This window comes from Papio anubis, chromosome 5 (genome assembly GCF_008728515.1).
Source record: "Papio anubis isolate 15944 chromosome 5, Panubis1.0, whole genome shotgun sequence".
Taxonomy (NCBI): domain Eukaryota; kingdom Metazoa; phylum Chordata; class Mammalia; order Primates; family Cercopithecidae; genus Papio; species Papio anubis.
This window is the reverse complement of record NC_044980.1, coordinates 128,984,672-129,008,879: the sequence shown is the minus strand read 5'-3', so window position 1 is coordinate 129,008,879 and position 24,208 is coordinate 128,984,672. Positions and strand designations below refer to the sequence as shown.

The window sequence follows — 24,208 nt, the reverse complement described above, 5'->3', positions numbered from 1 at the left end:
CACCTCTCATCACCAGCTCAGTCAGGACACAGTGACAAGAAACAATGTGATGACCACCTAAGGCTGTCTCCTGGATACGCCAAAACATCCCAAAGCCCTGGTTGGGAAATGGGGCTCCAAGATGCTGTTAGCATCTTGGAGCCCCATTTCCCAACCAGGGCTTTGGGATGTTTTGGCGTATCCAGGAGACAGCCTTAGGTGGTCATCACATTGTTTCTTGTCACTGTGTCCTGACCTCGTGATCCACCCACCTCGGCCCCCCAAAGTGCTGGAATTACAGGTGTGAGCGACCGCACCCGGCCAACATCTCTTTATATTTCTGAAGTTATTCCTAGTGTCATATGACAATACACAGATGAATTCTAACACAAGCAGGGATTCCTAATGTTTGAATATTTTTTAAAATCCAGATTTTTAAAAAGATAAAAACTAATACTTTATTTTAATAAATGGGTTCTGTAGCATCAGAATCATAATAATGTTATGCTAATAACTACAATAATTAAAGTGGATGATTAACATACTGAAGCACATTAAAAGAACATTATCAAATCATCTGATTTATAAATGTTGTGTTGAACATAGTCACAATTGGGAAAATTCTACTTAGAGAAACCCCTGTAACTGATCTTCTGTTGAACCAATAGTCTATCTCCTGGGTAACATTTCACTCTAGAACTGCTGAATGAGGCAGAATGTGAAAGTCAAGTAATCAGTCACTGGTTATAATTGAGTATCTACCTTGGAAAAGAAACTGAGCTTCAGAAAAGATGTTCCTCTTTGCTCTTATTATCGTACCTGGATGAGGGGTAGGATTTGGTGCTTAGATTAGGGCAATGAGCTGGAAAAGTCCCAACTGAGTTCATTAACAGGAGGTTGGCAAGTACTCAATGTGCAGCCCTCAAGTCGATCCCAAAGATCCAAGTGGCCTTTGGATGGGGTGCCATGAGATAGAGAAGATGTGACTAGTATTTGCTCCTTAATAGGGCATCTTTTGGACCATTTCCAGCTTGTGACATTTCAGGCACTAGACCAAAAGCAAAACCTCAATGAATTTTAGAATACTATCATAGAGGCTATGTTCTATAAAGATGCTGCAATAAAATTCAAATTTTTTAAAGCAGGAAGAAAAAAAAGTCCTCTGTGTCTGGAAATGAAATAATCCTTGAGTTAAAAATGAAATAAAAATATAATGTATAAAATACTGTAACTGAATGTCAATGAAAATGCTACAAGGGAAAATTTAGGAGAAGGCAGCTAAAGCAGTACCTAGTGAGAAATGTATAGCTTTAAATAAATGTATCAACATACAAGAAAGGTTGAGAACAAATACTCTAAGAATGAAGCTCAAGTGAGTAGATTAAACAAAAACTGAGCATACTCAGAGCACATTTTTTAAAATTGTGAACTTTATGCAGACATTATTTTTTCATATTCATGCAGTTGGAGGTATCAGTGCAATCAGATGTAACATGGTGATTGTCAGGTGTGTGCTATCAATTCTTTTAGCCCCTCCCACTAAGTCTTCTAAATGGGAAAATATTGACCAAGTAAATTTGGTCAAGCAGCATCTCACATAAAAGTTCAAGAAAAAATGTTATATGGGTTCAGTTAGCAGTTTCTGTCCAAGACGAAGGATTCTCTGGTTAAACCTTGGTGAAAGTGGTGTTTTAAAAAAAGACTTGCATCCACCTAGAGCCAGTTTAACATGTCTTGCACATGTTTTCTTTCCAGCTAGGACGAACCCTGAGGAGCCCTTTCATGAAGTTTGTAGCTCATGCAGTTTCTTTTACAATCTTCTTGGGATTATTAGTTGTGAATGCATCTGACCGATTTGAAGGTGTTAAAACCCTGCCAAATGAAACCTTCACAGACTACCCAAAACAAATCTTCAGAGTGAAAACCACACAGTTCTCCTGGACAGAAATGCTCATTATGAAGTGGGTCTTAGGTAAGCAAGTCACTCTACTTTTATTCTCTCCTTGCTAATTATAGTAGGACATTATTAAACTCTGACTTCTGAACTTCTTCCTCCCCTCTTCAGGGTACTCTTGATAGACAAAATGGTGAGTAGATTACCAACAAGAAAGTCATAGTTATCTTCTGTCTTTAAGATACACAGACCTGTATACAAACTCCAGTTTTGAAAGGAAATGTTTGGGGTGGCGGAGGGGGGGCCAGAAATTTTTTAAGTGCATACATTGAACATTCATTATACATATATTGAAAGTAGTTTCATGGGAAAACATATTATTTTGATCATTTAAACATAGTCCATCGGAAGTCTTAAGAAAACAAGTTCAGATTTTTAAAAAGGGCATAAAATTGCATAGCTTAAAAGATATTTCTGTTATCACTAAATATTGGTATATAGTAGAACTGTGATAATAAATATACATCTAAAAACTTACAGGAGTAACATTTTCTTATTATTTGTGTAAGTGGGTGTACTAAAAAGCTATGAAATTCCTCTTGTAGTGGTATTTCATGTTGCCATGGTGTGCCACTGGAGCTGCCAAGGAAATTGTTCCCAATTTCCTCATTGATTAACTAAGAAAGGCTGTCTTTTACCCAATTTATGAGAACCATTACTAGAAGGAATAATCAAAATAAAATAAAACTGGCAGTGACTAAAATTGAATGTGGCAAAATGTGTTATAGATTTTTCTAACAATGAGAGCTGCAAAATCGGTTGATTAAAAAAAAATCAGTCTTAGTAGGAAAAAATTAAAAATTGCAAAAACTAAAATCAGTGACTCTGTATATAAACCTTATCAATAAATTTTAAGATTTACATCAAAAATATGTAAAATGAATTTGATGGTAATATTTTAAGTAAAACAAGCAAAACAGAAGATAAAAAAAGACAAAAAATCAATATCAAGATTTGACCAAGTAATTCAATTGGCTTAATGGTGTTCACCTCAGATTTTGCTTTCTGGACAAAAATTTAATATTGGTATAATTTTCATTATGTTTATATTCACAATGAGTCAAAATGTATTCAGGGTCAATGTGTCTGTGCCATCAATCAACAAAATCACAATGGAACAAACACCTGAAAAGGTAACCTAACATATGGCCTGTGCTAATTAAATAATATAGCCCAAGAGTGCTACAAGAGTAGAACCACTAGAGAACATCCTATGGATGCCTAAGCTGAGACCAGTTGGAAAAATGGTCTCTAAGTTGGATTTCTAAATAGGCAAAGGAAGATGAGATGAACAGTTTTATCCAAAGGGCATAGGAAGGATAACCCACCAGGCTTTCAAGGGACTTTATAAAACCAGCAACCCAGCCAGGCACAGTGGCTCACACCTGTAATCCCAGCACTTTGGAAGGCCGAGGGAGGCGGATCACAAAGTCAGGAGTTCGAAATCAACCTGATCAACATGGTGAAACCCCGCTCCTACTAAAAACAAAAAATTTCGCCAGGCAAGGTGGTGTGCACCTGTAATCCCAGCTATTCAGGAGGCTAAGGCAGGAGAATCTCTTGAATCTGGAAGGCAGAGGTTTCAATGAGCCAAGATTGCGCCACTGCACTCCAGCCTGGGCGACAGAGCAAGACTCTGTCTAAAATTTAAAAAATAAATAAAAATAAAAAACCAGCAACCCTGTGACCAAAGGCTCATTTAGTAGAGTCACTGGCACTAAAGTTGTGAAGGGACATTAAAGTTTGTTACAGAGTGAGTTCTGTGGCCTTACCTTCACAATTCAGAATCTGTCCCAGTTCTCCCTAGTACATATGCCATTGTTTAACTAAATTGAGCATTTTGACACTAGGCGCTTAGAAAAAATCTCACATGTTGGATTTATGAATAAAATTTAAAGTATTTACAGCACCAATCACCCACCCACCCCATTTTCCCACTTGGACCCCAGGTAGAAGACTCTGGTAAATGCAACCGTACTTTCCCTTGAACAGGTGTAGCTACTGTTAATGGAACCTCTTGAACAAGGACTTCCTCCTGAGTCCTCATATTTCTCTTCCTGGGTGTCAGAGCATTATTCCAATAAGAGGCATGTGTCTCTAGCTATAGGATCCCCAACTTGTATAGCTTAGTCCCTGCTTCTGATACTCAAAGCAGAGTTCAAGACTATTAAATCAGAAGTGCTGTAGAGGGAAGAACTTATTTCTCATTGGCCTCTTTCCAGAAGGAAGATTCTAATTACTTTTTCTTTCCTAGAGAATGTTTTCAAATTTTTTATTACAAATAATTTTAATGAAACGCAAAACATCAAGAGAAGAGCATAATGAATTCCATGGATCTATCTCCCATGTTCAACAGTTACCAATTCATGGCCAATCTTTGCTCCATCTATACTTCCTCCATCTCCCTTCTCTCTAATCTTGAATTATTTAGAAACAAACCCCAGTTATCATAAATTTATTCTGTAAACATTTGTGTACATCACTGAAATGTAACATTTCTTTTTCCTTTTATTAATCTTTTTTCTTTCTGTGCTTCACAGTCGCTGATGTTTTTTTCCTGTGGTTTTTGTGATTTTAATTCCAATCAGTGGGTTTTTCATTTCTGATATTATATTTTTCAATTATTAAAATCTTACTTGGTTCTCTTTTATATCTCCCATTTCCTTTCTCATCATTTTTGTATTTTCCTTTAAATCCTTGAACATGTTTACAGTAACTGTTTTGAAGCCTTGACTCCTAACTCCACCATCTCTGTCATTCCTGGGTTGATTTCTATTGACCAATCTTGCTACCTAATTATGGATGACCTTTTCCTGCATCTTGAAATGTTTGGTAATTTTTTGTTGAATGATGGGCACTCTGCATGTTATGATTGTGAGCCTCTGGATTTTGTCTTCCTTCAAAGTTTTCAGCATTATTCTGACAGGCTGTTATGTCACTTGTGATGAGTTTGATCCATGTAAAGCTTTCTCATAGTGGATCTGGAGAAGACTTACTGTAAAGACGGTTTATCTTTGTACTATAGAGACACACTTCTGGGGTCTCTATTGAATGCTCTGGGTAATCAACAAGGAGTGTCAACTCTGGATGATCAGAGCTCAAGTATCTCCCCACTCTGGGTGAGCTCTGAAAACTGTTTGGCTTACAGCTGCTTGGCAGTTGTTTGTGGAGTTTCTCTCTATGAATTCATGACTTAGTTTTCAGCAAACATTCCAAAGAACCCCTATTTAAATTTGTGGTGTCTTTTGTTTGTTTAGTTTTGTTTGATTTGTTTCTTTGCTTGCTTGTTTCTGCATACTGCCCTTCTCTCTGGAGCTCTGCCACACAACATGTAATCACCTCAGCCTTCCAAAACCCCATTCTGTCTCTTCAACTCAGTGAGACTGCCTGCTACGCTTCTGGGATCCCTCTCCATGCACTACAGACTGGAATGTGCCTCCAGAAAGCAAGCTATGGTGGTCATATGGCTTGCCTCACTTGTTTCCCTTTACTTAGGGATCACAGTCCCATGCTGCCTATTTCCAATGCCTAAAAATAGTTATTTATGTTTGCTTTTGTTTTGTTTTTTGTTTTTTAACCTGTTTGTTACTCCATCCAGGCTAGTAACAGAAATCAGAACACTTTTTCTAAAAGAGAACCAGAAAAACATTATCAAGCCTAAAAGAAAATTAATAATATCTTAGTATCTTCAAATATCCAGCCAATAATCAAATTTATCTCATTGAGAGAGGTGAGTTGAATAAATATCCACATGACTTGCTTCCCCTCCTGCTTCAAATCACTTTTCAAATTTCACCTTATCAGAGTAGTTGAGCAGGTAAGAGCATGCCCTCTTATCCCTCTACTCTGATAAGGTGAAAAGCATTCCAGGCAGAAGGAATAGTATGTGTTTAAACCTGGATTCAGGAGCAAGCTGGACATGTTCAAGGAACAGCAAAGAGACTAGTGTGGCTGATGTAGATGAATGAGGAGAAGAGAAGTAGAGATGAAGTCAGAGGAGGTAGCCTTTGGAGAGTTTTCAGCACAAAAGCGACATCATATGACTTCAGTTTTTAAAGGATCACTGACTGTTATGTAGAGAACAGGTGACTGTGAGATATGAACAGAAGTAAGGAGACCAATTAGGAGGCCACTGCAGTAATTCAGACAGGAAGGAAATGGTCGGTTTGAGGAGGTGGCATATTGTGATTACATTTTGAAGGTAAAATCAATAACACTTACAATTGGATCGTGTATGAGACGTGAGAGAAAGAGAGCAGTCAAGAACAATTCCAGGTGTTTAGTTCAAGCAATGGCACATTAGGAAGCCATTTACTAAGACAGGAAAGACCAGAGGGGGAGCAGTTTGCAGGGGGAGTAGAGATGAAAACCAAGACTTGAGTTTGAGACACATATTTAGACATTCATGTGGAAATGCCAAGTAGCAACTGAATATACATGCCTGAAGTTCACAGGGGAGAATGGGGATGAAAACATAAATTTGGACATATCAGTTCATTTAAATGATACAATATCATTGTAACTATGAATGTGAGCAGAGAACTGAGGACCAAGCCCCAGAGCACAACGATGTTTAAAGCATGGGAAGATGAGAAGTATCCAGCAAAGAAGGCTGAAGTAAGAGAAGAACCAAGAGAGTGCTGGCCCAGATGCCAAAGTATCTGTAGCAAGAACCAGGGAGTGATGACAATGTCAAATGCTGCTAATGAGACCAGAGACCTGACCATCAGCTTCAGAAGGAAAGTCCCTGAGTAGGCAACAGGGAATGGGATTTAGTGTGGAAGTAGAGGACTTGGCCTTAGCAGGAGAGTGAACACTTCCCTCACTGTAACGGGAGAAAAGGTGAAGTTGACAGCACAGTGCAGGTGGACTGGGAGATGCAGTAGTGGGAACATGCACAAGTTATTTTCCGATATTTTCTATTTTCTCAATTTTTTTACTCAATAAATATTTTCTAGTTATTAGGCACTATATTATATACCAGGCACCGTGTCAGGTACTAGGGAAGCAGCTATAAATAGAATTACATTATCTTGTTCTTAATAGCATCTGGAGCTCTTTAATTATTATAAAAATAATAATAACCTTTGAGAGACAGATTTGAGCACTGTGTTTATGAGAAGGGTCTTTGTGCTGGTGCATCCTGAGCTCCAGCATGTGATCCACTCTCTGTTCAGATGTGGAAAGGTATCAGGTAGCATCAGGCCTCTGCTGATAAAGACTTGAATTCTGCTCCTAGGCACCCCCAGGAAGGCCTTGTATGAGCTGGAAAAACAACAGCACAGTTCTTTTCTCCCACGACATACCACATTCATAAATGAAGTACTTTGAACAGACTGATTATAAAGACACCCAAACCATTACTCCCTCTTTATCAGAAGCAACTCTAGAGTTGGAAAGAACCTCAAGACCCTAACAAGTCCAAAGTACTTTCAGGAATGGAGAGTTTGGCCACAAAGGGCTGAATGTCCCTTGTCCAGGTCTCCTTGCTGCGTCCCTTCCCAACCCCATGACTTAGTCTGTTCTCAAGGCAGGAGCTAGAGTGATCCATTTAAAATGTAATTGAATCTTCTCATTGTTTGCATCAAGACTCCAGTGGCTTCCCACTTCCCTCAGAATGACAGCCAGTATCATTATAATGGCCTATGATGCTCTCAGCTCTCCACTCCATCTCTATGACCTCCTCTTCCATCACTTTCCACCTCACTCACTCTGTTTCGGCCTGCTGGTCTCCCTGCCTTGCACTGCTTCTGCCTAAGAACCTTTGCCTGGCTGTTCCCTCTGCCTGGAGAGTTCTTCCTGCATGGATCTACATGGCCCACTCCCTCACCTCCTCAGGTCTCTACTTAACAGTATCCTCCACAGAGTGAGGTCTTTCAACCCAAGCTATTTAAATTTGCAAGTCCTCTCACCCCTACTGTCCTCCTAGTCCCTCTTTTTTGTTTCTCTGCATAACCATTAACGCCTCTGACAATACCATATGCTCTATTTTGTTTCCTGCCTATCTCAACTGATACTGATATTTCTGTAACCACATAGATTTGTAGCTGACTCCTTTCATCTTCTGTTTAACTGTAACCCTCTCTCCACATGGTCATCTGGTTTTCCCCATCACCTCTTTCAATGGCCACTTGTGTTGACAATAACTTACTTCCCAATCCCCTCATCCTATGGGGCATTTGGTTGTTCCTCTTCTGATTTACAGTTCTATAGGAAGGCGAAACCCAATTGGAAATACATTCCTCCTGTCCTCCACATACTTTGTCCAGTTAACAGCAGAATTTTGAGAAAATTCTAGATTACCATTCCAGGATATTTAAGGTATGAGCAGAGAAAGTGAAAGCCACAAGGAAACTAAGAAGACAGAGCCAGAGAGGCAAAGAAAACCCAGGAGAATATAGTGAGGAGCAAGACTGAGGAAGGAGGGACAAATTTTCTGGTAGACATGTATAGCCTGGAGAGCCATCAGTTCAGGAGAGGACTAAATGAACCAGTGACCATTGCTTCTTCCAGCCTGGAGAATCTCTAACATCCACACATACCATAGGAACCTGTCTTTGTTGCTTGCATTATAAGCAGTGATTCCAGGGTAACTGCAAGAATAACAAGGTTATAATAAGCTTTTCTACTGGAGATTATAGCACCAGAGATGTTCATCTGAGGACTGTATAATAATGCTAGTAGTTCCCAGAAAGCTGTCAGAGGCTTGGAGGCTAGCAAGCCTCTCCATAACGCATGTGATTTCTCCATCTAGGAGTAAATGCCCAGTATGGTAGTAAAATACATTTAAAATGCTAGATAGGAGAAGAGCTTGGGAGTGTGTCCCTTTCTCTTTGGTGGTTTTGCCTCTCTGAATGGTGGCTGGCACAAAGGTGGAGCTCAACAATGTCTGTTAAGTGGGTGAATGAGTTCCTAACCAGTGAGAGTAAGCTTGTTCCCAGTGGAGGGCAACGCAGGAGACAGCACAGTGGACAACAAGGCTTCTGGGCTGCCTGTGTGGCTTTGGACAACTTACTTGCCACCTCCATAGGTGAGTTTCTTCATCTGTAAAGTGGGGATAATTACAGTAGCTATCTATCAGACTATTATGAAGACTTAGCATTTATTAAGTACTTACAAAGGGCCTGGCTCCTACAAGGTGCTCAATGATTGGGGGCTACTATAATTAGAAAAGAAGAGGAGGAAGAAGAGGAGGAGCTTTGTTAGAAAATTTTTGAATCTATTAATATCATCCTCTTGCCTGAAAAACAAATGAACCCTGAGTATGTCTAAGGCCCAAATTTGTTGCAAAGGACCTCCTATTGAGATAGTGTTTTGATGTTAGGACTTGTGGGTTCAGAGTCACTATGCATATTCTCTCTCCTGTGAGTTCAAACTGGGGACCAATGGTGAGAAGTTGGCCTGAGAGAACACAGAGGCAGATGCAATGCCCTGGGACAGTAGCCCCTGGGGGCCAGGACCATTTAAAGAATGTGCATACTTAAGTCTCACAGGACTTTGAAGGGGGAGCCCTTCTGAATACCATGTGAGGCAGGGATAGGAGTGAACTGCCTTTTAGCTGTCAAGCTCCATCTCCACAGCCCACAGGACATTACTCAGAACCTGCCTATAAGAAGCTACTCATTTCCCTTGAGGCTTCCTGGCACTTCCCAGCCTGTTCCGCTGCCAGGAACCCCTTCTTTATTATGTGACCTTGTTCTCTAGGCTCCAGGCAACCCTGAGTGAGGGGAATTTTGCCTGAAGGAGGCTCAAGAGTGGGGAGGAGGGTGGAGGCGCATGCTTACCCCTTGAGCCCTGGTCTCTAAACACTCCTCTGATTGGCATACTGGAAGCAAAAGACCACGGGGCTCAGCTTGGATATAAAATGCTGAACTATCCTTGGCACTTTGGAGGCAGGGGGCTTAATTTCACTCACTGAAATACTTAATTTCACACATTTCCTTTTTCATTAAGCATTCCTGCTGTCCAAACCCTTGGGCCCATGTTACTTTTACTTATGGCCCTAGAATAATTTAAATTCATCTGGGTGAATTAATATTTAAATCTAAGAAGACTCATGCAGACATTTGACCACGGAGGAAGTGATTCACAATGCCCAATGAGAAGCTACTATATGGGTCAGAAAAGTTAGTTTTCTGAAAATAATTTGCATTTCAGATTCATAGAGCTTTTAGTACTTGAAGTTACCTCCAAATTCCAAATTCATTCATTTTAAAATATAGAATCTAAGACCCACAGCAAATCAAGGGACTTAGCCAAAGTCATACTCCTAATAAGTAGCCAAGCTAGAACTTGAACCCAGGGCCTCCTGAATTAAAGCCAATCATTCAAGTTACAGCCTGTGACTCTCCTAGTGCCAGGCTAAAAGCAGTTCCATTCAGACACTGAGAATTTTAATTTGGGGGTAGAGGAAAGCAACAAACACTATTTTTCTATCCATTAAAAATGAGTTTTTAAAATCCATTTTAAAAATATCTGTTGCACAGTCACAGATGAAAGCACATTTCAGTGTTAAGAAATTACTTCACTGAATTATCACAAACATTTTGATACGGGATGCTTGAGACATAGCTTTGTTAACAAAAAAGGAGGGGGCTGGTTCTGCCCTACCATTATAGGGTAAATATACCTGCAATGTTTTTTTAATATTTCCTATTGTGGGAATTCCAATTTGATACAAATATGCAGATTTTCATTAAATAAAGCCATGATTCTTCTCCAAACAGCTGCTCTCAAATTACTTTTCTCCTTAGAAAAACATTTCAGGCCGGGCGTGGTGGCTCATGCCTGTAATCCCAGCACTTTGGGAGGCCAAGGTGGGAGGATCACGATGTCAGGAGTTTGAGACCAGACTGGCCAATGTGGTGAAACCCCATCTCTACTAAAAATACAAAAATTAGCCAGGCATGGTAGCATGTGCCTGTAGTCCCAGCTACTCAGGAGGCTGAGAGAGAAGAATCGCTTGAACCCAGGAGGCGGAGGTTGCAGTGAGCCGAGATCGCACCACTGCACTCCAGCCTGGGTGACAGAGCGAGAGTCTGTCTCAAAAAAAAAAAAAAGAAAAGAAAAGAAAAATATTTTAAATCCTTCTACTTCATGGGCCATTTTCAACAGAAAGGGACATTTTCTGATTAAAATAATCCCTGGGCATAGTCCCAGACAAGTAAAGGTGATCAGCTCATCACTCAAATGTGCCCACATGTGAGCCTGTGAGCAAGTCAGCGAGGGTCTGACCAGAGCAGAGCCCTCATTACTGTCTACTTCCAGCATTATCTATGATACCAGGCTTTTTCAGCAGCTGGACCCTTAAAGACCACTGTATTATGTAGGCATCTGTGAGTGTGCTTGGATTAAGGTCTGGGAAAAAGAAAGGAAGAAACACAAGCAAATGGTTGGGTGGAACTGCTGGAGGACAGTTGGGTGGGCCTGCTTTGCTAGAGTACAGGGTATATGAAAACTGTGGAATATCATAGGAAGGAATGATAGCCTAGCTTTGGAGTCTGGACTTTATCTTGGTATTATGAGGAATACACCACAGGTATCTGAAGAGAAGTGACCACGCTATGACCCAAACTTCATGAGGTCAGAAAATAGAGTGGAAGACTAAAAGAGCAAGATGGATCTGATGTCCACTAGAGGAGGATCTGCAGAACTGCAGTGATCCCTGGTGCCAGTCAGAAGAGTCAGGGGTGCAAGAGTGGGAATACTGGGTAAGGGTATGTAAGGGTATCACACAGTCAGGGTGGGAGGGACGGGGAGGCCAGCTTGAGGAATGTAATACTGGCACTGAAAAGACATCCACTAACCCACTAACAGTAAGTCTCTCTCTATAGGGGGAATTCAGCTTTGAAGTTCTTAAGGAAAAGTAGGAAGATATTCATCTGTGAGACATATACAAGGAAATGAAGGACAAAGTTTCAGGTCTTACTTGAGGTCAGAGGCAAGAATGCGAACAGCCAAAAACCCGAAAAGCTACAGCCTTAAGGAGTGGGCAGAGTTAGAAAAGCAGCAAAGAGGCCGGGCGCGGTGGCTCAAGCCTGTAATCCCAGCACTTGGGAGGCCGACTGGCGATCACAAGGTCAGAGATCGAGACTATCCTGGCTAACATGGTGAAACCCCCGCCTCTACTAAAAAATACAAAAAATTAGCCGGGCTGCAGGTGGCGATGCCTGTAGTCCCAGCTACCGGGAGGCTGAGGCAGGAGAATGGCGTGAACCCGGGAGGTGGAGCTTGCAGTGAGCTGAGATCCGCCACTGCACCCAGCCCAGGATAGAGCCGAGACCGCCTCAAAAAAAAAAAAAAAAAAAAAAAAGCAGCAAAGAAAGCTAAAGAGAGCAAATGGGGCAGGAGGTTCCAGGGAAAGCTGGCCATCATGTCTGATGAACACGGCTGAGGGACTGCCAAAAGAGGCTATCGGTGTTAGCCTCTAGGGAGTGTGGTCACTGAGCTGGAATTGTTTCACTCACCGACCAGCTGGTGATTCTTTTACCACATGAATCCCTCTAAATATACAGGTTAAGTGTAGCACGGTTCCACATCAAAGCTCTCCCAGATGTGAGTAGTCATAAGACTCTTTGATGACATAAAATGTTCAAGAGTCTTTTCTACACATTAACTGATTTGAGCCCAGTTTTATTTCCTGGAGAGCCATAAGAGTATGGTGGTCAAGAACATGAACTCTAGAAGCAGACCTTCTGGGTTCAAATTCCAGATCTCCTGCCTCCTAGCAAGGCACATTACAACCATCTGAGGCGCTGTTTCATTAGCTGTAAAAATAGGATAATAGCAGAATGTACTTTATAGGGTTGTTGCAAAGATTTAAGACAATATATATATACACATGGCAGTGCCCAAAACATAGTAGGTGCTCAAATTGAAACTGAATAGTTACGTTTTAATACAGGCATACCTCAAGGATAGTGCAAGTGCAGTTTCAGACCACTACAACAAATCAAGTACCCCAATAAAGAAGGTCCTAGGAATTTTTTGGTTTCCCAGTGCACAGAAAAGTTATATTTACATTATACGGTGGTCTATTAAATGTGCAATAGCATCATGTCTAAAAAAAGTGCATACCATAATTTTAAAATTACTCTATTGCTAAAAAATGCTAACAATCATCTGAGCCTTCAACAAGGCATAATCTTTTTGCTGGTGGAGGATCTTGCCTCAATGTTGATGGCCACCGACTGATCAGAATGGTCATTGTTGAAGGTTAAAGTGGCCATGACAATTTCTTAAGACAATAAAGTTTGCTGCATCAACTCACTTTTCCTTTCACCAAAGATCTCTCTGTAGCATGCAATGCAGTTTAATAGCATTTGACCCAAAGTAGAACTTCTTTCAAAATTAAACTCAATACCCTCAAGCCTTGTTGCTGCTTTGTCAACTAAGTTTACAGAATATTCTAAATCCTTTGTCATCATTTTAACAACGTTCACAGCATCTTCACCAGTAGACTCTCAAGAAACCATTTTCTTTGCTCATCAATAAGAAACAATTCCTCATCCATTGAAGTTTTATCATGAAATTGCAGTAATTTAGTCACATCTTAGGCCCTACTTCTAATTCAAGCTCTCTTATTTCCATCACAACTGCAGTAACTTCCTCTACTGAAGTATTGAACCCCTCAAAGTTATCCATGAAGGTTTGAATCAACTTCTTCCATTTAATGTTGATATTCTGACCTTCTACCATGATTCTCTAATGTTTTTAATGGCATCTAAAATGATAAATCCTTTCCAGTAGGTTTTCAATTAACTTTGTCCAGATCCATTAGAAGGATCATTATCTATGGCAGCTATGGCCTTATGAAATGTATTTTTTAAAATAATAAGACTTGAAAGTCAAAATTACTCCTTGATCCATGGGCTGCAGAATGGATACTATGTCAACAGGCATGAATACAATGCTAACCTCCTATACATCTCGATCAGAGCTCTTAAGTGACCACATGCATTGTCCATGAGCAGTAATACTGTGAAAGAAAGACATTTTTTTCTGAGCAGTAAGTCTCAACAGTGGGCTTAAAATATTCAGTAAACCATGATGTAAACAGATATGCTGTCATCCAGGCTTTCTTGTTTCATTCATAGAGCACAGGAAGAGGAGATTTAGCATAATTCTTCAGGGCCCTAGGATTTTTGGAATGACACGTGAACACTGGCTTCAACTTAAAGTCACCAGCTGCAGTAGTCCCTAACAAGAGAGTCAGCCTGTCCTACGAAGCTTTGAAACCAGGCACTGATGTCTGCTCTATAGCTCTGAAAGTTCTAAATGGCATCTTCTTTCAAGATAAAGCTGTTTAATCTACATCAAAAATCTGTGGTTTACTGTAGCCACTGTTATCAATTATCTTAGCTAGATCTTCTGATAACTTGTTGCAGCTTCTACATCAGCACTTGGTGCTTCACCTTGTACTTTTATGTTATGGAGATGGCTTCTTTCCTTAAACCTTATGAACCAGACTCTGCTAGCTTCAAACTTTTCTTGGGCAGCTTCCTCACCTCTCTCAGGCTTCACAGAATTAGAGAGTGAGGGTCTTCCTCTGGTTTGGGCATTGGCTTAATGGAATGCTGTAGCTGGTTTAATCAACCACTCATGAGTTCACTGGGGTAGTACTTTTAATTTCCTTCAGTAACTTGTTCTTTGCATTCAGAACTTAGCTGTTTGACACAAAAGGCCTAGCTTTTGGCATATCTCAGCTTTTGACACACATTCCTCATTAACCATAATCATTTCTAGTTTTTGATTTAAAGTGAGAAATGTACAACTCTTCCTTTCATTTAACAGCTTAGACACCACTGTAGGATTATTAATTGGCCTAATATCAATATTGTTGAAATACTGGGAATAGGGAGGCCCGAGGGGAGGAACAGACAGGAAAATAGCAGGTCAGTGGAGCAGTCAGAACACACAAAACAGTTATTAAGCTTGCCATCTTATATGGTAGTGGTTCATGATACCTCCAATCAGTTACAATAGTAACATCAAAGATCACAAAGATCACTGGTCACAGACCAACCATAATGAATATAGTAATGAAAAGGTTTGAAATATTGTGAGAATTACCAAAATATGACATAGAGACACAAAGTGAGCACATGTTATTGGGAAAATGGCATCAATAGACTTTCCCAACACAAGGTTGCCACAAACCTTTAATTTGAAAAAAATACAGTATCTGTGAAGCATAATAAAGCAAAGTGCAATAAAAACAAGGTATGCCTGTAATTTAAAATAATTTAAATAGTATTAGTAATAATTTACTAATCAGTAAATATGAAGGTATAGAATAGCGTTATTCAACAGAAATATAGGGCAAGCAACAACCATGAGCTATAGATAATTTCAAATTTTCTAAAAGCCTTATTATAAAGACAGGTGAAATTAACAATATACTTAACCTATCATATCCAAAATATTAATCACTGCAACATGTAACTGATGCAAAAAATTATTAATGAGATACTTTACATTCTTTTTTCATAGTAAGCATTTGAAATCTGGTGTGTACCTTACATTTACAGCACATCTCAAACTGGACCAGACACATTTCAAGTGCTCAGTATCCACATATTACTGGTGGCTATGGTATTGGACAGTACAGGTCTAGAAGGATACTCATCAACTATTAGCTCAGGCTACCTCACAGGGATAGCTTAGAGCAGGAGTCCTCAACCCCTGGGCCGCCAACTGTTACCATGTCTGTGGCCTGTTAGGAATCGAGCTGAACAGCAGGAGGTAATGCTGGCAGCATTACTGCCTGAGCTCTGCCTCCTGTCAGATCAGCAGTGGCATTAGATTCTCATAGGAGCCTGAAAACCCTATTGTGAATTATGCATGTGAGGGATCTAGGTTGCCATCCTATGAGAATCTCATGGCTGATGATCTGAGGTGGAACGGTTTCATTTGGAAACTGTGTTAAATTGTCTTCCATGAAACCAGTCCCTGGTGCCAAACGGGCTGCTGGCTTAGAGGAAGGCTGGGGGAACTAGTAACATTTTGTCTGTATATTTCTATATTGTTTAATATGTAACAATGAGGACATATATCTTTAAAATCCAGCAAGTTATGAAAGAGTAAGAAAAAATCTAATAACGCCAAATTAATGCTCATGACACAGAAATACAGAAGCATTCTAATCTGGGATTTAAAAACAAAACAACTGGGTTCTATGTCCAACAAAACCATAGTTCTAGGTTCTTGAGGCATTTGGGCATTTCTGTAGAATTTCGGGCATCGGGGGGACCTTCAGATAGCCCTTTACAATTCCTGGACCTCAGTTTCCCTATAGTTAATTTAGGACTCATTGATTCTTTAAGACCTCCCAGTTCTTAAAGTGTATAAGTGTCAGCAACTGTATTTCTCCTATATTCCCTCCAAGAATCTATCAACGAATGAGAACTCTCTCCTCACTTCCAGAGACAGTGTGTTTGTAAGCGCAAGGTGAAGTCTCGGGATATCCTGGGTAAAATCTGTCTTTGAACACACATTTCTGTCTGCCTCTGGCTATCGATGGTCCCAGTTCCAAAGAGCTGATATTTACATATGTACTCTGCTTCCCTCCATGACCTCATGTGGAGGAACTGAATGCTAAGAGAACAGAAAAATGAGCCTGGCCTTCTCCTTCTCCCACAGGAATGATTTGGTCCGAATGCAAGGAAATCTGGGAGGAGGGGCCGCGGGAGTACGTGCTGCACCTGTGGAACCTGCTAGATTTCGGGATGCTGTCCATCTTCGTGGCCTCCTTCACAGCACGCTTCATGGCCTTCCTAAAGGCCAGCGAGGCGCAGCTGTACGTGGACCGCCACGTGCAGGACGACACGCTGCACAATGTTTCACTTCCACCGGAAGTGGCGTACTTCACGTACGGTGAGTCGGAGGGTGCTTTCCCTACTCCATTTTGGCGCTTCTGGGACATGGCCTTGGTGCTTCAGTGTGGCTGGAATTTGTAACGTCATTTATAATCATGTGATCCGTGATTTGTAATGCAGTCGACTTTGGCAGTTTCACTGTCAGTGCAGAGCATCCTTTCCACCTCAAAAAGACCCTTGGTCCTGGAAGTGTAGCCAGCAGAATAGAACATGGAATTAGTGACTTTGAGAAATCAATCTTTTTGTGTTAAGGATGAGTTTGTTTCTGAAAGGCCCTTGGGAACATTTCTGTAGTTTGTTTTTAAGAAACGTCTTGTTTCTGATATGCATCCAGGAGCACTAAAGGAATATGTATATGCAGAGGAATTTTCCTTCTATATTGGATCCCTGTGTTTTGTGCAAAAATAAATCCTGCTTTCCCAGTTATTGCTTCGTGGCAAGATAGATTCTTAGAAGATACCTTAATTCTTGCAAAATACAAGGCCTTACTGTTTGATGTAGTAGATCGAGACTTTAGGAATACTAATAATAGTTATAACATATGTTTATTGATAACTTACTATGTGCCAGAAACTGGCAAGTGGTAGACATTTTATACACACAATTCTAATTCTTGCAAATAGCCCGGCAAAAAAAGGGTCCTTCTTTTGTCCCTATTTTAAACATGAAGAATCAGGTTTTTATAGCAGGGCTTTATGTAGGATTGCCTTGTATAGCAGGGAATCCTGGCCTGACATGATTTGAAAATCATGCTGAATGGCAGAGTAGTTACGTCCCCAAGCTTTGGAGTAGAAGAAACCTGAATTCAAATCCTAATTCAGTAGTTTACTGTGAGATATTGTTTACTTAACTTTTCTGAGCTCTGTTTTCTCATATGTAAAACAGATAATAATATCTATGTCAAAAGGTTTGTTTTGAGGGTTGAATAAAATAGTGTGTGTGAAGTGCTTTGCACTCTGCTGTGAAAATAGTAAATGCTCACTTAATGGTAGCAGTTATTATCTGCTTATTTTAACAGAAATTATGTCTTACTACTACCTTTTGGGTCATTTTCTTGTTCAAACACTGTAATTTCTGTACTGAAACAAAGATGTTGAAGGTTAAAGGAACAGTAGATACTTGTTAACAGTAAAAAGCAGCTGGACACTTAGTAGGCATTTATTAATGGCAGCTGCATCATCTTGAAGGGATTGAGTGTTGAATGTCCCTGTTACATGAACCCAGATGGCTCCGGGACCACAGAATCTTTGCGGTAAGATACAACAATGATTCTGTGGTCAGATACAACAATGATCTGCAGAGGGTTGTTTGCTTAACGCAAAAGCTGAGTAACTGCCCGTTTTCAATGTAGATTATGTTACATGTAAATGTGGTAGGGAACTCTCCACTGAGAAATGGAGAGTCTTGTAATATTACAAATCATCCACCCACCCAACCTCTGCCATTTTGGAGTTTGGCAAATTCAGACTTTCTTAAAGCAAAATAGCTTGGATATTATCCCCTCTGTCTTGTTCAGGGTTCATCAAGGAAAGATGAGAGAATATTGATACTGCGTTACATGCTTTTCTTAATGCCATGATTCAGGCTGCAGTACTGTCCACTTCTGACTTCCGTTGCTTTCTGGGTTGTATTAAGGGTCTTACCCAACCCAAAGCATAGTACGTTATTGCTCTTGTTTTTGTAGTTCACCCTGTGCCCTTGGAAATCCTTTGGATTTCTGGCTTCACTTGTGCTCCAGTTACAAGACAAGAGAGCCCTCTTGTGGCCAGCTGGACAGTGGATCTTTCCAACCTCTACAGCACCAAATGGGCAGATACCAATTTTTCAGGTTGTGATAGGGCAGGGCAATTTTTCTCATGGAAATAGCTCTAAGAAGAAAACCCCTTTGTCCAAATCATCACAATGCTGTTCATTCTACACTCATCACAACTCTTTACAAGTCAGTTCAAATGTAATATTTTTCAATGGAAGTCCTGACCTGGTCATCAGGATCTGACAACAGCTAAATCTATCTGAGTAGATTATAAGAGTGTCTTGTTATTGTGACTGAGGTATAAGATGGTAAGCTAGAGGCTGCAGAAAAAAGAATTCCTTTTTGCCTTCTGTTTAATGGGAGAAGTTATGTTTTATTTTATCTTATCCAAATATTAATCCATAGAATATGACAGATATATTGGAAAACATGTAATTTATTCTGCTTACTAGTCTTTCATGGATTTTTGAGGTATGACCTTGATGAGAACACAGAATCTGTAATGTTATTGTATTTCCAAATGCAATTTAGAATCACTCCATGAAACTTTGTGGCCTGGCTTCCTTTACTAAAGGTTTCTTACTGCTCTCTATTATTATAATTATTTAACAGAGTCTAGTTTTGCAAATAAAGAATAAAAGCCTCCCTCTTCAATCTCCCTTGGAATGCCATGAATTGCTGTGTAATATCCTTTCTAGCTGCATTTACTGGGCTCTGAAAAGGACCCCATACCCTAAATCCAATCTTAAAAATGGCAATAATGATATCTACTCTACAGGGCTGTTGTGAAAATTACAGCTAATGTAAGTGTAAGTGCTAATTTAGGTTTCTCAATATTTCTCAATTAATGTTTCACTCACCGTTTCTCAATGGGGACACTATTAGCTTTTCCAGCAGGGCAGTTTTCATGGTACAGATCTGTCCAGGGCATTGCAGGACATTAGCATCCCAGTAGTACTCCTATTCAGTCACTGTGACAACCAGAGACACCCCAACACATCCTCCACAAGAAAAGTGCTGCCCTCACTTGAGAATCACTGACATATAATAGACAGCTGATTCATGACAGATGCTGCTCCTTGTACCATTAGAACTGCAATAGGAACGCTTTGCAGGTTTGCTCTGCTGCAGAAATACCCATAGGGCAGCTCAGGTCCTTGTGGTCACAGTGACCACAAGCAGAGCCTTCCCAGCTCAGGATCAGTCCTAGGACCCTTGCCTACCTGGAACAGGGCTGTCGTGGCAAACCTGCCTGACTGGTCACCACTTTTGGGGACTTAGCTTAATCAAGGAGCAAATATCCCAGCACACAGTGTACCTGGGAAACAAAACCTAAGAGTATTTTCTCAGGCAAGATCCTTTAGATTCCTGGACCCCATGTGAGCTTATTTGTTCTGACCTGTGCCTGGTCTAAACATGTGGTGAAAAGTTTATCCAGTCATTTGACAAACATTTATCCATACCTGCTGTGTGCCAGACCCTGTGCTGAGCACTTTACATGTATGATTTCATTTCATCCTCTCCACAGTCCTGTGAGATGGATATTATCCATAATTTGAGATGAGGAAAATAAAGCTCAAAATGTTAGTTAATTGTCTCTCAGAGGCACGTGGCCAGTAGGTGGATGGGCCACATTCAGTCTCAGGGCTGTCTGACTCCAAGTCCATGCTCTTGCCCATCTCTCTCCTCGCACGGCCTCCCCAGTGAGTGGGACAGCTCCTGAGCATGGAGCTAAACACTGGTGAGGGAGACAATAGCAAGTGGTCCGGTGAGTGCGAAGACATGTAGGGTGCACAGCATACCATGAGAGCACAGACAGAAACTGGGAACCTGCCCAGCCTGTGGTGGGGGTAAGAGGGATCACAGAAGTCTTCCTGAAAGAGGTGATGCCTGAGCAGAATCTTAGAGGAGGATTCGGAATGAATCATACCTCGAAGTGAGAGAAGAGTGTTCCAGGCAGATGGTCCAGCACATTCCAAGAGGGAGGGTCCAACTTCTGAGTATTGGGATTAATTTAAGGACAAGGACAAGAATGGCAAATGATACAGTTGGAGACCTCTAAAGATGCCTAACTGCTTTCTCTTCTAGAATAGATCCTGTGGCTTAATGAGTAACCCAGATTGTTTTCTTTTAGCCAGGGACAAGTGGTGGCCTTCAGACCCTCAGATCATATCAGAAGGGCTCTATGCGATAGCTGTCGTGCTGAGCTTCTCTCGCATTGCATACATCCTGCCAGCCAACGAGAGTTTTGGGCCCCTGCAGATCTCCCTAGGGAGAACTGTGAAAGATATCTTCAAGTTCATGGTCATTTTCATCATGGTATTTGTGGCCTTCATGATTGGGATGTTCAACCTGTACTCTTACTACCGAGGTGCCAAATACAACCCAGCGTTTACAACGTGAGTATCCGAGGGCTTTCCCTTGAGGTTTACCCTGGGCTTCCTGGGAATCTTTGGGAGTCTCCTGAAGGTGACTTCTTGCAGAGACTGCTGTTTCCTTGCTATTTCTCAAGGTTAAAGGCAACTTTATTCAAGGGTAGCTTACAGTTCAGGTTCTAGAGTTGAACAGAAGAGTTGAGTTAAATCCTCACTTTGCCACTTACATTCCATGTGTCCAAGAGTATGTTCCCATTTAGAAAAAAAAAAATTACCTGTAGGAATGCTACGTTTTCTAGGATTTGACATTTTCAACAATCAGGAATTACTATATTGCATAAATGGAAAGACCACTACTAAAAACAGAATGCCATTAATAGAATGTTGTCTTTTGTTTCCAAAGTTTATATACTAGAGTGATGTGAAAATAATAAAAGCAAGATATTTTGTGATAAACTTTGGAGGCAGTTAGGACTGCAATCCATGAGTTATCTCAGGCTAAACAATGCAGCAGCAAGCATGCTGGCGAGTATTCTTGGGGCAAAGGGGAAATGGGTTAACATCTCTGAGACTTCATTTTCTCATTTTTAAAATGGTGATAATAACAGTACCCTCTTCATAGGGATCGTGCAAGGATTCAGTGAGATGATGTAACTCACATGGTAAACTCTCAAAACATGGTAAAAAAATATTATTACTATTTTTATTGTCTTAGCCTATGTTACCTAGAAAACAGAACTCTGGGTAAAAGATGCATGCTAACACTTTATTAGAGCAAGGCAGTTGCGATCTCAGGGAAATAAGACTGAAGGAAAAAGGAAAGTGAAGAATGGGAGGAGGGAAAGCAAGTACAAGGTATGGCTGCATGAGAGGTGTGTGAAGTGAGGATGGGGAAAGCAAATCCAGGCAGCTGCCCTGGCCACCATCCACCAGAATACACAGCCTGGGCATGATGGACCTCTCCAGGAGGACTATCTGGAAGTACCACATCTCAGAATAGCCCATCAGGCTGAGAAATAGAGAATTTATCATCCAGATCAGTCCCATCTGCTGTCTCTCATTAGCCACTCCATAGGACATTAACTCACCTACACCTACACTTCCCGGGCAGCCCTGGGGAAGCCATATCCACACAGCATGGGAGGCAGGTCTGTGAGCAGTTGCGTCACAGCTCTCCATGCCTGGCTGGGCAAGCCAGGTCTTGTGTGTGGGCACCAGCAAGTCCTGCAGTATCATGTGCCTCTGCAGCAGGAAGGAAGGCCCATGTGAGAGAGGCAGGAGGTATGCAGCCTGAGCATGAGGCAAGACGCTGAAATTGGGATCCAGAAGTAGCTGCTGGGGGTGCTCCAGAAAGCAGGCAGAGTAACACAGTGGCATGCCCATCCCCCCAGGGTGGAAGTGGTGATGGAGCTCTCTCAGCCTGTGTCCACAAAGATCCAAAGTTCCTCCCTTGGAGGTGGGGGCAGGGCAGGATGCCAGGTAGTCTCCTGGAGCGCCAGCCATCAGCAGCACCGAGAAGGGTCGAGTGGAAGAGTGTGGAAGACTTGAATATACTTCCTGATGCAGGTATATTCTGGCCGGTGAACTTAAGTCATTTGATTTATCTGAGTCTCTGTGTCCTTGTCTATAAAATGAAAATAAGATTTCCCACCTTATTCACAAATACCTTTGTGGATAAATGAGGATGTTTACATAAAGTGCCTGAAACACAGAAGTGTTTCCAGTCCATGTCCTGCCCCAGACCCACTCAGCTCCAGAACTTCTCCTTGCCTTCACCAAGCTCTTGCCCAAAATCTTGAAAGGAGGATAGTCAGGTTTTCAGCCTTGTGGAATCCCAGCACAGCAGCCAGGATCAAAGGGACTAAGCACTTCCTGAAACTTGTCCCCAGGAAGCCCTGAGTGGCCTAGAATGTGTTTTCCAGCTAGTGGAAATAGCTCTGAGCCCTGCCACTCAGACTCCCTAAGCAATTTCCAGGTTGCTGCAGGGCCTCATCTTACTCTTCTGGAGAAATCACCCATTAAGGTGAGATACATGTCTCTAAGAACCAAGTACAATGAACTCTGTGCCACTCCGCTCAGAATCATGAACTGCGCTACCCCACCCAGCTGAAACTACCTAAAAGAGTGGAACTCTGGTGCTGCTGAACCATAGAAGCTGTTACTCCCTGAAGCAAAGAAGTAGTTTGTGTGTCACAGAGAATAGGTGCCAGGCCCAGTGCTGATAAACGCACCTGAGAGGGGCTTGGCTCTGCTCCTCAGCCCACAGGCTATGTTGGAACCTCGGTACCCCATGGACAAACAGACTAGGTTTCAGTCTGAGCTCGGCCTCTTACTGACTTTGTGGCCTTGGGCAAGTGCTTAAATCCCCTAGGCCTCAATTTCCCCAGCTCTGAAATGAGAATACTATGAGAGCCAATTTCACGGGATTGTTGTATGGATTCAATAAGAAGAAATATGATCAAATGCAATACTTGGCATAAAATGAGCCTTCAATAAATAGTAACGATGATAATGGAGATGGTGAATAATTTATCCTCAGGGGAGAATAAATTGCAAGAAAAGACACCTGAGTACTGAACTGATCTATAGCGCCCTTTCTGGGCAGTGGCCTAGCTTACACACTGTCCACCAGCACAGGCCCAGCACATTGTTGAATTAGCTGGACTACTTTATATCACTCTAATACTTAGTGATTAACTGATGAAGGAATAGAGTAAGCTTCAATCACCCAAAAGCAAATTTGCTCTAGATCTGCTAAAGGTAAAACTAAATGTATCCATTCCACATGGGATGCATTGCTACTGAACATGGAGAGGATGTCAGCCAATAAACGAAGGTTCTTACTCTCTGTGGTCAGACCCTGGTGTCCCTCCTGTGTTTCTAGCCTAGTATTGGTGCCTTGCAAAGGTTGTTTGCTCATTAAATGCTTTATGAACAAAAATGAGGGAATAAACAGGAGAAAGGAAGCCAGAGTCAAGGTAGTGAAATAAACAGTAGACTGGGCATTTGACAATGTGGGCTTCTGTCCTGTTCCTACTGCCCAGAGTGTTCTGTGCAATCCCTCTTCCCTTCTACAGAAAGCCTGTATCACCAGTCCACAGTCACTTACTCCCTCAGAAGATCAGTGCCATGACACACAGGAAAATGACAAAGGGGCCAGGTGTGGTGGCTCATGTCTATAATCCCAACACTGGGAGGCCGAGGTGGGAGGATCCCCAAGAGTTTGAGATCAGCCTGGGCAATACAGTGAAACGTCATTAAAGAAAAAAGG

The 24,208-nt window shown here is 41.3% G+C and overlaps 1 protein-coding gene across 1 annotated transcript in view; it reads left to right on the top strand.

Annotated features, from left to right (window-relative positions):
• TRPC7 (transient receptor potential cation channel subfamily C member 7) overlaps positions 1 to 24,208 on the top strand; it is a 141,024-nt gene that overhangs the window by 84,908 nt on the left and 31,908 nt on the right. The window contains exons 5-7 of the mRNA XM_003900135.4: positions 1,735 to 1,951; positions 16,574 to 16,807; positions 20,697 to 20,961. Of these exons, the coding sequence (XP_003900184.2) occupies positions 1,735 to 1,951; positions 16,574 to 16,807; positions 20,697 to 20,961 (716 nt within the window). The remainder of the gene's footprint in view (positions 1 to 1,734; positions 1,952 to 16,573; positions 16,808 to 20,696; positions 20,962 to 24,208) is intronic.